General features: G+C 26.3%; 1 protein-coding gene across 2 annotated transcripts in view; it reads right to left on the bottom strand.

Annotated features, from left to right (window-relative positions):
- Positions 1–17554, bottom strand: part of LOC129966818 (transcription elongation factor SPT6-like) — a 41483-nt gene that overhangs the window by 1524 nt on the left and 22405 nt on the right. For both annotated transcript variants that reach the window (XM_056081395.1, XM_056081394.1), the window contains exons 21-38: positions 17433–17550; positions 16635–16711; positions 16402–16537; positions 15833–15970; positions 13818–13985; positions 12853–12980; positions 12591–12756; positions 11366–11555; positions 10370–10518; positions 9146–9286; positions 7739–7845; positions 5353–5441; positions 4616–4731; positions 4362–4484; positions 3266–3499; positions 2962–3157; positions 1949–2097; positions 597–763 (exon numbers count right to left, since the gene is read on the bottom strand). In XM_056081395.1, coding sequence (XP_055937370.1) covers positions 597–763; positions 1949–2097; positions 2962–3157; positions 3266–3499; positions 4362–4484; positions 4616–4731; positions 5353–5441; positions 7739–7845; positions 9146–9286; positions 10370–10518; positions 11366–11555; positions 12591–12756; positions 12853–12980; positions 13818–13985; positions 15833–15970; positions 16402–16537; positions 16635–16711; positions 17433–17550 — 2592 coding nt within the window. The remainder of the gene's footprint in view (positions 1–596; positions 764–1948; positions 2098–2961; positions 3158–3265; positions 3500–4361; positions 4485–4615; positions 4732–5352; positions 5442–7738; positions 7846–9145; positions 9287–10369; positions 10519–11365; positions 11556–12590; positions 12757–12852; positions 12981–13817; positions 13986–15832; positions 15971–16401; positions 16538–16634; positions 16712–17432; positions 17551–17554) is intronic.

Consider the following 17554-nt stretch of genomic DNA (forward strand, 5'->3'; position numbering starts at 1 on the left):
AGATTATAAGAATTGAGGGCTGATAGCAATGAAATCACTGAAGTGGTGGAAGAACAGAGCCAGAATTACTGAAGGAGTTGCATTCTGAATCACAGCAAAATAACCGTGGAAGAGATTTGGTCACAAGAGGCAGAAATAATAGATTTGACAAAACAACAATCTTCCAGTGAAATAAGGGAAAAGTTGAAAGCATGGGGAATTATTGAGAATTATCACATTAATTAGGCTGTAGCTATGCATGTAACAAAATAGTTTGCTTGAATGAATCTCATTTTCACCAAATTTTAAAGCATGGCTAAAGAGTCAATTTTACAAGAGCTTACTTACTATCTTGAAAAAAAAATTATTACAATAATAAATTATATTTTTTGTAGAGGGTTCCCCCCCCCCACCAGAATAGAGCACATTATTCTATTTTACATGAATTACTATGTAAAAAAATTATTTTGCATTAAGAGCAAGATTGCCTAATGAAGTAATTCATTTCTAAATGTTCATCAACTACATATTGATTTAAATTTAAATGGAGATTTTAAAGTAAGGCTAAGAATCATTTCTTGATTGGCAAAATGTTACAAATGTAAAAGTAAACATACTTTGGTGTTGAGCGAGATGGAGTCTGTGCTGCTGGATGATTCCAGTTTTGCTGAGGTGTCTGAGAATACCTTGGTGTCGGCACTTGAGAATGAGCTGGAGTTGGAACTGCATGATAAGATGGTGTAATGGCCATAGGAGTAGCCACGGGTTGAGAAGGAGTATAAGGCTGCAAATGCACAAATAAATATAGACATATAATACAATAAATTCAAAATGTATGATTATATGATGTTATTAATAAAATTGGATTCAAATTTTTCTATCCTCTAAAGTATATACCAATTTTTAATAAAGTTTTAAATTTTGCTGATTTGCACTTTTTCAAAAAAAAAAAAAAAAAGAAAAGAAAAGAAAAAGAAATGATTATTCACTTATAAAACTGTACAGTAGTTACAGATTTTTTTTTTTTTCTTTCTGTTATGGATTTTTATTTCAAGAGGAAAAAATGTCTCAATAAATAAATAATCTAAAAGGAAATGAATTCTATTTCATGAGAATAAAGTAATTTGTTAGTTGTTGAATAAGTTTAATAATATCTAGTTTTAGGAGTGCTTCTAACAAAGATAAATGCAATTCCTTTCTTCTTTTTTCCCCCTCTCACATGCAACAATTGTATAATCGATTATTTTACTATTCATTTATTTTATTATTATTTTAATGATTTAAATTTATTGTATGGAAACAAACTATAACTGGACTTATGTCTTCAATGTTACTCATTTGGGGCGTTTTTTTAAATAAATCTGGAATATAATTAATTATAATTTGCAGCAAAAATATATGGCAATTTCCCATTAAAAGTATTAGCAATAATAGTATTAAATAGTAACAAACTAATTAAAAAAACTGCTTTTTATTTATTATCTCTATTTGCAGATGATTATTGCTTGAAAGAACAAAATACTCAATCATTGTATTTATTATCAATTTTATAAATATTGTAGTGAGTTACATTGCTTTCAAACATTTTCAGGAATATATTCGAAATCAGACCAATGCTTTTAAAAAAGACCTTTAAAACCCAAAACAACAATTAATGCTTATCAAAGTTAGGATTTAAAAGGACTTTCATTTTCATTACTTACTTACATTACTTTCATTTACTGTACTTTGGAGAAAAATTTATTCAACCTAACTTTTTTAAACTTTTATTTTCAATTACCATTTTATGGTTTCAAAAGTTTAATTTTGGTTAAAAATATTTAAATTTTCCAGTGATAAATTCTACATTCATTGACTTATGACTATATATTTTTTGAAAAAAAATAAGAATTATTATTTTAACATATACATCCAAACTTTACAGAAAGTTAATAAGATTGATAGATTTCACCAGTGTTGTAAAACTTACTTGATAGTTGAAACCACCACTATAACCAGGACCATAAGCATTAGCACCTTGAAACGCTCCAGGAGTCTGACCAGCCACTTGAGATAAAGCACTGAACACATGACTTGGCAAATTGGCAGCAGCTCTTTGAATAGCTTGTGGATCCAAAGCTAAAATAAACAGTAAATCACATTAATTGAATTTCATACTAAATATTTCTCTTCATAAAAAATTGTTTTCAAAGAATTTCTATTAAACTTTGTATTTATCAAGTTCTTATGAACGCATATACAAAAAATTCTTTGTTATTATTTAAATATTCAGAAAATGAGACACTAATAGCTGGAATAATCTAATTAGGCTAATAAGGGCTTTGAGTAATTTTTTTTAATGGATTTTATGAGAAATTATTTTAAGTATTTTCTATTTCTTTTCAAGTTTCAATTGATCATTATTTTCTTTCACCAGACACTTTCTGCCCTAAAAAATGTCATTTGATATCATCTCTGCCATCTGCTTTTAATAATCAATTTAGTCATCACTTTTGTTTATTTGTTCCTGGATGGTAAACATTATCATAATACAAATAAAATACTTTTATTTATTTTTTAACAAATAATAATTTGTGCTGAAGAAGCTTAAAACAAAATGAATTAACTTTTTCTAAAAAATCATTTAATTAGGACAGACAGACATAATACTTTACTAATTTAAAATATATTTTTCAGGATTATTATTATGGTCTCACATTCTCTTTTGATAAATTCAAATAAGTCATTCTTCTGATCCACAATCAATACCTTTTAATCTGAACTAAATCTTATGATTTTATGATCTATACTTTACAGCTAATTGAATTCAAAAACAGTGACATCTCAAATTATAAAGTAAGCATAAAAAATACATCAATATCTACAAAGTAATAATCAAAATCTAATATAATAAAATTAGACTAACTTAATGATATAAAAAATTTTCATAAATCCATGAGCAGAAAATATTTTTTCTATAGAAATTTAAAAGAAAATACATACTAGCAAGATTAATGCTGGGAGTATTTCCAATATATGAAGATTGTCCCATTGGTGTCCTAACAGACATCGATGGTGTCCCAGGTGTGGGATCTCTAAAATGTTCTTTAAACCAACGAAACAATGAATTAACAGATCGGAAAATTCTATTCCTGTATTTTAAACCTTCAGGTGTGACACTAATCATTTCATGTCGAACCTGGAAAATTAAATTGTAACTGTAAAACATGTGTCAAATTTTATAATAACTTAAATCAAAACAAAAGAAAAATCATGATATAAATAATAATAACAATATCTAACTTACTGTAGTACGAGGCAAATAGGAGAGTATGAATTTTCCAGGAAATTCTGCAGATGCAGCCACAAAGTAATGAATTTTACTTTGATTTTTCTTTCTTTCATTGAACAGTAATTTCTCCATTTCTTTCCTCTTACCACCATCAGCATTAACACAGTATCTAAAGTTCAATAGATCTCTAGCATATCCAGCCATGGGTTGAATATGCCTAGCGATGATTTCATCCAAGTCTTCAAAAGACTGTAAAATCAAAATAAATTACATAAACAAAGTATTATAAATAATATTAAAAATGAAATATAAAAATCTTGTCACTAATAGGAGTGGAAAATAATTCTGAGACATAAAAGGAAACAAACAAACAAAAAAAATATTTTAGCTAACTTGTCTCCTCTGTTTTTAATGGATGGTATATTGCATATTACCTGCATTTCATAATTGTAAAGTATTATTTTCCAGTGTGTTTTTTTAATGATGACAGTATATGAAATATTAATAAATGATATCAGCAAAAGTAGTCTCTCAAAAACTTTTTCATATATTCTCTAACAAAAATGTTGTCTTCCTCTCAAATTGGTATTATTGAAGTCAAACCTTTCCACTTTTAATATGATGTAAATTTTTTTTTCTGGTCGAATTTTTTTCAAAATTATCATGGAAAAATTTGACTAACATCTCATTAATGGAATATTAACTCAATTTTTATACTTTAAAATGTTAACATACTATGTTAAATAATAAGTATGAAAAATTTTGAGAATTCAGCCCAGTTGTTTAGGTAGCAATGAGGAACATATATACATAACCATAATGAGTTTTATTTATATTATAACAATACACAAAAAGCTTTTACCATCTAAAGTCTTCAATAATTGCTTTTAATTAAAATCAGAAGATACACTGAATCAAATGGTTTTAGAAACCGCTAATAGCTAATAATTCCCATTACCTTTTAATACTTCTACTACAAATTTTATTCATAAATATTAAATATGAGAAAAGTTATTTTCAATTGAGCTACTGACTTAAGTTTTATTTGAAGCATGATTTAATCTCCTTCTTTAAGACCAATCAAAATTCAATTCTACAGTAAATAAATTACCTCATCTCCAATTATTAATGAATGACCAAGGCTGAAATCATTTTCTTTGCCTTCTTCTTTTACATCAATATGATTATTTATTCCATCTGTAACTTTCCATGTTACAGTTAAATGATTGGTGCCCTAATTTTGAGGGGAAAAACAAAACATTATAAATGTTAAAAAATTTTTGAAAGAAATTAAGGAAATATTATCAAATATTAGAAACTAGCTAAATTTTTTAAAAAAATTTATATCTAAGTGGATATACATACTTTGCTGCTTGGCCTTATTATGACATCTCCTTGGTCCATTGTTTCAAGCAGTTTCTCTGCCTCTTTGAAACTGACATTCTTAAAAGATGGATGAACTATAACCCTCTTAAGGTACACTGTAATATTAAATAAAAAAAATTATTACATAGATAATTTTTAAAGAAATTTATCACACAATACGCTTCATCTTAAGTTTAAATATCTACAAGAAAATGACTTTTAAATGAATTTTGACTTTTCGAACGAATAAAATTAATCCAACAGTAACAAATTGATTTATTATTCAAAAATTAGCCATAAAATAATGATTTATTTATAATTTTGCACAGCACAATTCCATAATGAAACTCAGCACTTATTTAATTCCAAATAAACAATTAAATAGGTTTCAAAACCTTTCAATAAAAGATGTGATACTGCAAATATATTTGCAATTAAGATTACTTAAAATAATAAAAACATCTTCAATGAACTACTTAATGCGTAATTATATACAAATGAAATGAACTGTCAAATTCTTTAAACACTTTAAGAAGAAATTAATTAGAAATTGGAAGAAACAATGTATAACAAATATTTGACTTTTTTCATTTCATTTTTACATAGCTAGCTTAGTTCTGGAATTTTTTAAAATGATAATTTAAACACTTTATTTTTTAATGTTATCATTTTTAACTATAATTTCTATTACATAATCTATCTAAAGTGATATATTCTAGAAAAAAGTAAAGACTCACCTTGGCGATTCTGTTTTTTGGCATTGTTATCTGCTGCTTTCATATCTCTCTCTTCTGCTTCATAATCATAATATACATCTTTTGGTGGCCTAATAAACAAATACCAATATACATTACAGTAATAAATGGCTTCAACACAGAAACCCCCATAAGCTTATCTTGAAATTATATTTTAGTATATGATCTCTTTCAGTTGTATAAATTTACAAAAATGAATATAAGAGTATACGGGAAAACAATCTAATCCCTTACACTTCACTACCAAGTTTTACTCAAGATTCCTTATGATGTATATATTCCTATGATATTAAATTTGATATGAATTTCGAAAGTTACATAAACGACAAAATTGCTGAAATTGCCACAGAGTTAATAAATCAATATTTACACCTTTCTAAATCTGAAAAACTAAATATAACTTTTAAACTAGCATGCAAACAATAACCTTTTTTTAACTCTTAACAATTTTTAGCTTCTAAAAATTATTAACATTTAATTTTAAAAATGTTAATAATATAAATATTTATTAAGTTATAATACCAGGGGTGTTTGTGGGACCCCAAAAAAACCCCTGAAACTTTAACGGACTTACTACCGGCATTTTGGAGTTTCGAGAAGGGGGGGGGAGGAGAAATGAAAAATTACAATTATGAAGTATTGAATGACCTAATTATAAAAGTTCAATGAATTACTTTTTTTGCAAAATTAATAACCATAAATTTTCAAACATATAAACTACTACATTTTATGCAAATATTTTAAATTACCTGAATTAATTCTTTTTAAAAAAATTATCTAATTTCTGCTGCTTTTTTTTATTTTCTGATGTTTGTGGGCTTGTCTTTCTTTTGTGGTGAACTTCATAATTGCAGGAAGGTTGACTTTTATTTTCCTCATTTACAGTTGAAGAAATTTCCTCGAGAACAGCACATGCAGAGGTAGAAGCAGTTTGCTTTTCTGCTAATGTAGAAGGTTTTTCAGAGACTTTTATAGGTGACTCATCTGAAATACATGTTTTTAAGTCCTCTTGATATGTTTTCCAACTTCTGTTCATATTCAGTAAGAGATCTTTGTCAACTGGATCAGTCATTGGATTTTTTTAGCCATATTTTTCACATGAGGTTTCTTTAGAAGCCATTAAATCATATTTAATAGTCTGCACTGCATCTAGGGAATCAATCTTAAGAGAGGTTCTATAGTCAGTGACAAGTGTATCCATTAAGTTGAATGCACTTTCCACTAATGGGCCATGGAAGCAGCTAAGGCAGGCTTTGACCAATTTAGCCATTGTAGGATACTTATAATCATTTGTGAAATCATCTTTTAAATTAAAAACTTTAGACCAATATTTATCAATTGTACACTTGACTTGATTTCCACTTTCATCAGATGTGTAGAGCATTTCTTTGGTGATATCAATATCACTCTGGTATAACCTTATTTCAGCTTCTACTTTTGACTTTTCATTATCACTAAAAATATGGGACATAAAAGATGATAATTTTTCAAAAGCTAATATTGTACTGGTTTTACCTCTTAGCTCTGGATCTAATGCTGTAAAACTAATTAGATATGAATTTTTAAGGGGTAATTTCTGTTTCATATGCTGAAATTTCAAAGTGAAATTCTCTTGCGTACATAAATAAAAAAATATTTTAATAAGCGAAACGAAAAATTTACACGTGCATCAATAAATGAAACGAAAATTTTACGCAGCGGAGAAAAAAAAGTTGCGAAGCGATCAATGACAAATAGCTAATACGGTGAAAAATCCCCCTTCTCTACTTATTGGCGCCATGCCAGGAGAGATAAGACCTTTGAACCCAGAGTCACGTTATCGCACATCTGATCGAACGAAGTCTCTCCCTTTTTTTTCTGCCGCGCCTACTTGCCGAAAAGAATCCAGAAGAGAATGTCCGAGAAACGGGGGAATGAGTCATAACTCGCAATAAGGAAAGAACAAAAAAGAAGTTTTTTTCCCCCTTTTCACGCATTATCACTGCCTTTGGAGAAAGAAAGGAAAAGTTTTCACCACACACACTGACCTTGCGTTTTCTGCTTTCAAAGCAAACAAAATTACCCAGATCAAAATAAATAATTCATTATTATTCCTACTTCCTTTTGAACAACGATCCCCGGAATTTCCGGGTATCGAAGTTCAAAATCCCCGGAGCACAAACACCCCTGTAATACTTTAGTTTTAAAATTTGAAATAAATATAAAACAAAAATTTTTTATGTTCTGATAAGGTGAAAAATGACAAAGGGATTTCATTTCAATACAAATAAATACTTTTGAAGAATTACAAAAAAATAATCCAATAAAATCTGAAAACATCATGCATGAAAATCAGATTTCATACACATTGATTCTGTTTTAAACTCACCTCCATTCATTATTCTTGTCTGCCAGATCTGAGGACCTAGATGTTAAATCAACTTGAAATCTTTCAATATCAATTTTCGTTATCCTAGCGTGAAGAGTCATTCCAATCTGATTGGAGAGAGAAACGATAAGTTTTATTTTGGACAATTTCTAAAGAATGGTCTCAAATTTTCTATTTTTCAAAATAATATGCTGTTAGTGAGTTGACACAAAGCAAAATAAAATAATGCTATTATTTTCCTTATAAATGCTATATATATTGTTATAGTTTTATGAATAACTGGTTGCTCAGTGAAAAAAAAAATAGATATTACTAACTTTAGCAACTGAATAATAACATTTTGTTTATATTTGACCATTTTCCTTTTCATTATGTAACTAGTTCCCTTTGTCAAACAGCTGGTTCACAGGGGATATTAGTTAAATTTAATTCAGCTAAATCATTTAGAAAATCGGTCACATGACTTCATAGCATTAAAACAAAGATAATTGTCTGAATTATCGATCTACTAAATTTGTACTACTTGTAACTTTACTTTTTAATCATTTTATAAATTACATATATTAAATAGAACCTTCTCCTTTAGCTTTTAATATATTAAGAAATTAACACAATCAAATGTTTGATGAAGCAATAAAAAAAAGTTTAAATTTATCTTATTATTACACACATTAAAATAATATAATAGTTTTTTTTAACCCTTATGGTGGCAAGATTGCTTTTTTGAAGAAAAGCAAAAAAAAAAAAAAAAAAAAAATGTAAATAGGTAGCCTTTTTACGCTATAAAAAACATCAAAAAATAAATTAAAAAATCGTGTAATAAAACTAAGTTAAAAATTATTTTATAGTGGTAGTATATTTTTATAAAGTTGTATGTATGGTATACTATACAAAATAAACATAAAAGTTAAACAAAAAAAATTAAAAAAGTTGCCAAAATTCTGATAAAATCCACAAAACTATTAAATTATCTTAATACATGTTGACACCCCTAGATATATCTCAACCTGGATTTTTTTCCCCTTCAAATTTGTCCCCTTTATTAGATTTCTTTCTTTATATGGTAAACAAATCTTTATGACCATGATTTCAAGTTATTGTAATAATACATCTAAGGGGTAAATGTTTTGTTTGCATTTTTTGAGAAAGTTGAGTATTTTTTAAAGACATATTTTTTCAAAATTAAGCACCATAAAGGTACTTAAAAATGATTTTCAAATTTATGCACTTTTAAAGAACTTTCCATGATGCTATGCTCACCGTATTTACAATTTTTAAATTATAACAAAGTGTGAGGAAACTCCATTACAATCTGAAATGTTACAATTATTGTCTTTGCGGATTCTTCACTTTTAATAAATCAGTTTAATAGTCATACAAAAAAGTTATAATATTTAAATAACTTACTTTACATCTATCTTCTGCATTTGTAATATGTTTATCACTAATCATTTTTGTAGGTATGAAACCTGAAATTCCATTATCAAGTCTGACTTTCACACCCATAGCTTGACCAGGACAGCTTTCATTATCAAAATGACTCCAAACCTGAAATACAAATATGCTTAATTTAAGAACAGGCATATAAAACTAAAAAGTTCTAAAAATAACTAAGTTGCATAACACATAAACCTACAAATTTCATTTTGTATTTTATTTTAAGGAAAAAAAGTAATAGATTCCAACAGAATTATTAAATTTTCTTTTTATAATTTACATATTACAAGAACTACAAATATTTCTTCAGACATTTGTAGCATAAATAACTAAATCAGTATACCTGATAATATAATATTATGTAAAATCTTTAAACACTTATATTAAACTTTGGCTCATGTGTTTTATGAAAGTAGATTTATTTAGAAATTTCTATGACAAACTATTTGAAAATAATATTGAATTTGCTGACATTACATATTTACTTCAAAATAATCAGAAAGAGAGAATAATCCTAAGAAAGATAGTCAAATTACAATTAATCTTGGTTATTGATGATTAATCAGCATGAATTCTGTTTATTATTAAAAAATGAATGAATTTTATTTATTCTTAATTTGACTTATTATTAATTTAAATCACAGATTTTAGCAAATTTTGTAAAGAAACCCACAAAATTAAGAAAGTGAAAAATTAAATTAATTTCTTAAAAACTTTTTTATGTTAATCTTTCAGAAAAATTATCAAACAAGGGTAAAAAGTAATAAAAAAAATTTACAGACAATTATTAAAATGAATCTTGAAATATAGTAAAATATTATAAGAAAAAAAAAAAAAGATAACTTACAAATTCTTACTTCTACATTATCTTCAGAATGAATCAAAATAAAATATTCCAAAATTACAACTTATTTAAAAAATCTAGTTAATAGGAGATATATTTTACTTGTAAATATTTTGAGTGTTAAAAAACATATGGATTTTTTAAGCAAAGAAGAAAAAAAACAGAATGTCATGGAAGAGAAATGTAATTATTCTATAAATAAGATGCTGGCAATTAATGGATCAAAGATATTCTACTATAAAATTTCAAAAAGAAAGGGGGGGAAGGGAGTACATTATATAGTTTTGTTCCCATACCAAATGAATAATATATACATAAATTTTATAATTGAAACATAATTAGTCACTTACATCACTCAGTTCTGGGAAATCTTTTTTTAAGCAAAATGGGCACTGCCAAAGTCCTGTTTCATCATGACGAATAGGATTAGCATTTTCCAGCTGATCTTTTCTAGCTTTCCTTCGAGCAAAGCCAGTAACTGCTACTAAAACCATTTTGCCTGAAATAACAAAAACATCAACAAATGATTATTATAACCTATTATAATATAAATTCATTTTGGATAATCAGATAGAATGAAATATAAATAAGTGAATAGATTTTCTACAAATTTTATTTATGCACATTGTACACCTGAGGAAGCTTTTAATGAATAATTTGTGACATTTAATTAAAAACTATTTTTTTATAAATTAAACCATGTTTCAATGCATTGAAACGATTATTTTATGATAATTTCTTTCAATAGTAATGCAATTTCTATTAATATATATTTTAAATTTTCATTTATTTGTCTCCAAATTGCCACTTCCACAATTTAATTAAATTTAATTTCATTGATAACTTATAGAAAAGTATAGGTTTTGTTATCAAAGCATAGTTAATAATTATTTAATTAGATTTCTGCAATTTTTGAAAATTAATCACTACAATTTGAATTTTTTTCAAATAAGGAAATTTAAAATCATTCGATCAAACTAATATTCTCATCTTAATTGAAAACAAAGCTAATACCAATTAAATGAGAATTTTATGTAGTTTAATTGTTTTATATAATAAAATGCACACGGTACTCATATTTCACGTATAATTATATTATTTATGTATCTATAAATATATTTATTCATATGCACACTGCCATTTTCTCGTATATCACTTTATTCTTAGCTAATAACAGTTGATTTAAAGAGTAGTAGTAAGTATTAAAGCATAAAGAAGGTTTTAGTGAAAATTAAAATTAGTTAAATAGTTAATTTTTTTTTATTAATAAAACACATGAGGATATTTTTGTTTAGAGCAATGTCAGTTAAATCAAACATCAAATGTTTGCATCTCCTTATACTTACCAATATAGAATGTCTCTGGAACTTCTTTTGTCAGCATATTAAAAACTTCTTCGGCATTTGGTGACCTGTAAGGTGTTCTCAAATCTTTGTATTTATGATTTAATTCAGCTCTAATGTCATATAAGGTGATACCCTTGTTTCCATAACCTTGTCGATCCAATTCCTCAGCAAATGCATCCAAGTCCAGGTCCTATAGAATTCATATAGTATCAGGAGAAAAATTTAATTTCAAAAGTAAAACATTTGCACAAATGCTTATTATTAAACCACATAAAATGTTACTGTAATTTTTTAATTAAAAATAAATAATATTAGATTAATAAAACCATCATACCAAATATGGATACTGAAAATAACTCTCTAGTGAGATAATGATATTTCTTACATAATTGCAATAAAATATGTAATGACTGTGCTTAAATGCACATTTAACATTTAGTGAACATAGATTTTATTATACTATGATCTCATTTGGGGTCACATACATTATTAAGGTCACAAACTTTCAGGAGTTAGGAGGGGGAGGACGAATTTTCTTATCAATTAAAATTTGATCATTTTTTACATTTTTCTATTCTGGCAGCATAGCAAAAATTTTGATATATATTATGCTATAAAATTTTTTAACATTTAAAAAATTGCTGTTAATAAAATAGTTTATGAAGATTTATTATAAAGCAAAAAAAGACAATAAATGTGAAGGGGAAAAAACAGTCAGTAATTTATGATAATAAACGTTATATATATATATGAAATGATATTTTAAAATCTAATTTAAATCATAATTAATTTCCAAATTTTTCTTAATTTAACCCATATTAACTTCACTCTAAAATGTTCTCTTATTTCCTGATCCAATTCCCACTTTTTATTTAATTAATTATACATGCATTCTATAAAGCGACTCACGTCAGAATTTTCTCATGCTCCCAGTGACAGAATAAAAATCCTTAATGTTTACAACATTCTTTTAAAGATACCCAAATTTCCCTTTCCTAAATCAACATGTGCCAAAGAAATCCCTATCAAAATATCATAGTAAAAGCAATTGTAGTGAACAATTTTGGTCTCTTTCGAACTTGTATTGTGATGTAAACAGAATCAACTTATTATGGGTTCTTCCTTGTTCATAATATTCCCCCAATGGTGAAATAAATCGAAATATCTCTTTCAGCCACGAAACTGCCAAAATATGCTTACGCACACACATTAAAGACTATTTTACCTTCAATTTTTCAGGATTTTCCAAAATTTCTTCTAAAGCACCAGCAGGATTTGCATCATCTGATGTATCATCATACTCAAGAGCATCTACAGCCATTTTGCGAGCCCATTCATAAACTTCTGGGTGAACACGTGAACCATCCAAAACTTCAATATAGGTTTCAGTACTAAAAATAAAATCAAATAAAAATTAATTTTAATATAAAACAAATACTATATTTTTATACAGAAGTTGCCATTATAAGATACAAAAGAAAACATACCTATCAACCAAAGAAGCAGTATCAATTTTGATAAATCCTGCACAATTAATAAACACTTTTGGTCCAATTTTACAAAATGTGACCAACATAGCTCGGTTTTCCAACTGTTTATTGGAAGCTTTAAGTATCTGAAAAAAAGGGGGGAAATAAATAAATGAAAGTAATAACTAAAAATAAGAAACTAAATTAGACTGGAATCAATGCCGATTTCTTAAAAAAATATAATAAATGGCTGTAAATTAACTAAACATTAATGCACTATTTTCCAAGAATAGCTACCAGTTTTAAAAATTGATTCAATTTTTCATAATATTTAATTGAATAAACGAGTCTGATAAAATACTAAGAAACCTTCATTGGAACCAAACATAAAAACATTAATTTTTTTTAAATCTGAAATTGCAAATTGGATGTAACAATTGAATACATCCACTGGCAATGACAAACTAATATATTGTAGTATTGGGAAAGAATAATTTATAAAAAGATAATGTATGGTGTGTGTTTTTTTAAAGTTTAAGGCATACTACAGTAGATGAATTGATATTCAAAGCAGCTGTGAACATATTAAAAGCATAACAACAATTACATTAATTTTGAAAAATATAAATTTCTGCCAAATATTACATATAGATCAATTTTTCTTAAAAATAACTTGAACTGCTGCATTAAGTATCATCCTTTCCTTACACATACATCACAATTTTCATAGGTTCATAAACAACACACTATTTTTAATGTTTTAATCACTAAAGCTAAAACTAATGTCCACTTTTAATGCTGTAATCATTAAAACAATAAAAGTGGGCATTAGTTTATGATCGTTGTAGATTAAATTGAATTATCATTTTTATTAGAGAATGCATAGTGAGGAAGCAAAATTATTTGAAACAATGCTAATAGAATACTCTATAGTAATTTTTATACATAAATTAGTAATCCATTCTCACTCAATTAAAACATACCTTTATTAAGGATGATGCTTTTCGAGGACCTAGACCACACACAAATTGAACTAAATTAGAAGTATGAGGAAACTGAACAGCTCTGTTAAAATCAACACCAACTTCATTGGTTCTGTTAACAAATTCCAAATAAAGAGCATTGAGCAAATCATCTTTGTTGACTTCACTCTGAAAAAGAAATATTTTCTTTTAATTTACAAGAATTAATTTTTATTCGATATTTTCAGAAATTTTACACAACTACTATTTAAGAGAGCTTCATAAACTTATCTGTGAAGTTTTAGACACAAAAAAAAAATTTAGCCAAATATCAAATAATTAAAAATAAAATTATACACTATTGTCTAACTTTTTATATTTGAAAGTAAAATTTCTTCTGAATTATAACTATGTTAATAAATATACTTAGAAACTGTAAATTCAAAAATTAAGAGTAGTTCTGAGCATAAAGAAATGAATAAAAATTAAATATGTAGATTTATAGATATGCTATTGGTTTCCAATGTGCACTAAGTCATTCAACATAAAATACTTTCATTACATTATCAATTCTTAGAAAGATAATCAAATACATCAACTAAATTTTAGTACATATAACCCTGAATCATTAAGATAATGGAACGATGCAAAAAAAAATTTCCATTTTATATTTATACTAATCACTTCAGGTGACCAGCTGGTTCAGGGACATTGATTGCATTTGACTTCTGAAAAATCACCTAGATATAACTTCATGGTTCCACCAAATTAACTGACATTAAAAATGTATAAAATCAAAATAATAAAACTCATAAAATAACTAATTTTACATGAAACTTTCTAATGCAGAAGTCCCAAAACAACATAATGCTATTAAAAATCTAAATACTCAATTTATCTATCTTCTATTTTACAATGTTGTACTTGGCTTTTTTATTTATTTATCTCATAAATTACATAGGTATTAAACTAAATCCATCTTCTTTAGCTTTAAACAAAGGCAGGAAATCATGTGATAAAATTTAACACAAGATGATAATGAAAACAGTTAGAATTACAAGGCAATAATGTGATCTATTGTTTGAAATTAGGTAAAAACTATTTTTAAAGTGTAAGTTTAGGGAAAAATATACACAACTAATTTCATTAAAATTATATATTTTTAAATTTTGAAAATTACAGATTTATGTTAGTGCAATAATATTTTCAGAATTTATCAGAGAAAATCATTAAAATTCAGCTAAATTTTTTATTAATTAGAATGGTAATTGAAATCTCAGAAAAAAAAATTGCTTCAAGGTGCACATTTCTACCTTCCAAAGTATATACATGCAAAATTTGGTAGTTGTAAGTTACAATTTCTCCTGTATAGCACCAACACATACGCATATTTATCTTTATTATTTATATTATCAAGAAGGCTTTACTATCACATCTGTTACTTTCCAAATGGAATTAAATTTTAGTTAATTTAATATTCACTGTGAAAAGCATATTCTTACCCACCAAGGTAAATTTGTGCCAAATTTGGTAGCTGTAGAACAAATGCCTGGTCCATATAGCATTAAAACACATATATTCAGAATTATTATATGATATTTCTTAATTTAATCTAATCCTAATTTTTATTTTGAATTAGTTCATGTTAATTCATTCTAAAATGTTCTCTTATTTTCTAATAAAAATCTCACTTTTCATTTAATTATTTCTAACCATACTCAAAAAAATTTCTGACTCTTTTGTTTTCTATGCCATTAGCGAAAGGATAAAAGTCCTACACATTCCTTTCAAAGCAACTTGTAATTCCCTTTTTCTTTCATCAACATGTGTCAAAGAAATCAGAATTATTGCCATATATTTAAAATTATATTTTAAAGTATGTAAATATCATTTACACTATTTTCATTTTCTCCCTATTAAAGTTTTTTTTTTTTTTTTTTTGTATTGATTGACTGTATATATGAAAAAGAAAAGGTAGTTGAACATTCATGATGAAACTAAAGCATATAGAAATCTAAACATATAAATATACTCACTTGCAAAGGATGATATTTTAAGCATAATATATCCTCATCTGGATTACATAACTGAGAAAATTCAATAAGAGGATCTTGTAGCCGACGTCCATTCGATATAGCTTGCCTCAACAGATGAGGATAATCTCGGAAGTCATTCTATTTAAATGAAAAAATAATTTGTTATTTAATAAAAATTTATAAATTCAAAATGTTAAATGTTTTTTTAAATAAATTAAAACCATATTTGATTAGAACATTTTCTAAATCAAGTATATAAATTTAAAGATTTTAAATTGCAAAATTAATGTAATAAATATTCAATTAAAGTTATTTTTGTCAATATCAACATCAATGTAATTTTGCAAATAGTCCCAACTGAAGTTTTGAATAAAACTCCAGTACATAAATAAAATCTCACTTTACCATTCATACATGAATACAAATATAAGCAGAATAGAAAAAAGAAGAGAGGAAACAAAGACTTCACAAAATATTAAATCAGTAATGCGAATAAAACACAACACACATCAAGTCAAATGGCATTTTATAAATATTTATGGGAGAAAATAAATTGATAGTAAACTTACCTCTCCCTTAGCAGAATTCATATATAATACACCTAATTCATTATCCATTAATTCAACAGCAATAGGGGGGAAACCTTCACTATCTATTAAATCATTTATAATAGTTTTCACATCATCTACTACCATCAAAGCCTCCCTAAAAACAGTAAAAATTGCATGAACCATTTTTAATTTAATACAATAATGAAATTTTTGATAAATTGTATTAAAAAAATTACATATTTATTACTAACCTTGATTCCCCAGCGACAGCAACAACATGAGGTTTTTTATTCAAGATCATATTTCTCAAAGAATTCAGATCTTTTTCCTATAATAAGATGAATAAGAAAATTACACCAATTAAAAGTTATCCAAAGTAATTTATACACAGGGTATATTTATGAGGAAACCTTGCTTAAACTACAATTGTGGATATTAAAATATTCATTTGTATCAAAATAATAAAGAGTAACTCCATCTAAAAATAAATCTTAATCCTAAACTATTTTTTTTTTTTCTAAAAGGATAAAATGTAAATTTTTTGTGCAGAAATATGGTAAAAATATTACCAATTCAATTAGGCTTTTATAACTGTTTTTATTTTTTTATTATTTGTACCTTCTCTATATTTTAACAAATGATTATATTTTAAAATCCCTATTCGTATCAATCTTTTAGGCAGCTTCTTTAAAATTAACATATCGTGATATTAAGGTAAGTATAAGATATTAACAAATATATTAGTTTTAAAATTTATTACATGACTTTTAATCATCTCCCCAGCTCCAAGCATTGACTAACTGCAATTCCATTCACTTCAAAAAGAGCGTTCAGCAAACAGTTTGTTCACCTGTACTTCATGAATTTTTCCTATTTATCTATTTTTTTCAAATTGTAGAACATTACATCAGTATAACATTAATAATATATTCTGATGACAATGCGATGAAAAATTTCTCTTAAGGCACTATTGAACTAACAAGTTCTTAGTGGATGTTGGGAAAACTTTAGAAAAAGAACAAAACTTATATTCAAAATAATTTTCATACCTTATTTAATCTATCTTCCTCTTTCCAAGCATTTCTTCTTTTCAGTAAATGTGGCAAACGCAAATATTCAACAACTTCACCATCTCCATCCAGTAATGCACAAAAGGCAGGTACATCCCTAA

This window comes from Argiope bruennichi, chromosome 4, assembly GCF_947563725.1.
Source record: "Argiope bruennichi chromosome 4, qqArgBrue1.1, whole genome shotgun sequence".
Lineage (NCBI taxonomy): Eukaryota > Metazoa > Arthropoda > Arachnida > Araneae > Araneidae > Argiope > Argiope bruennichi.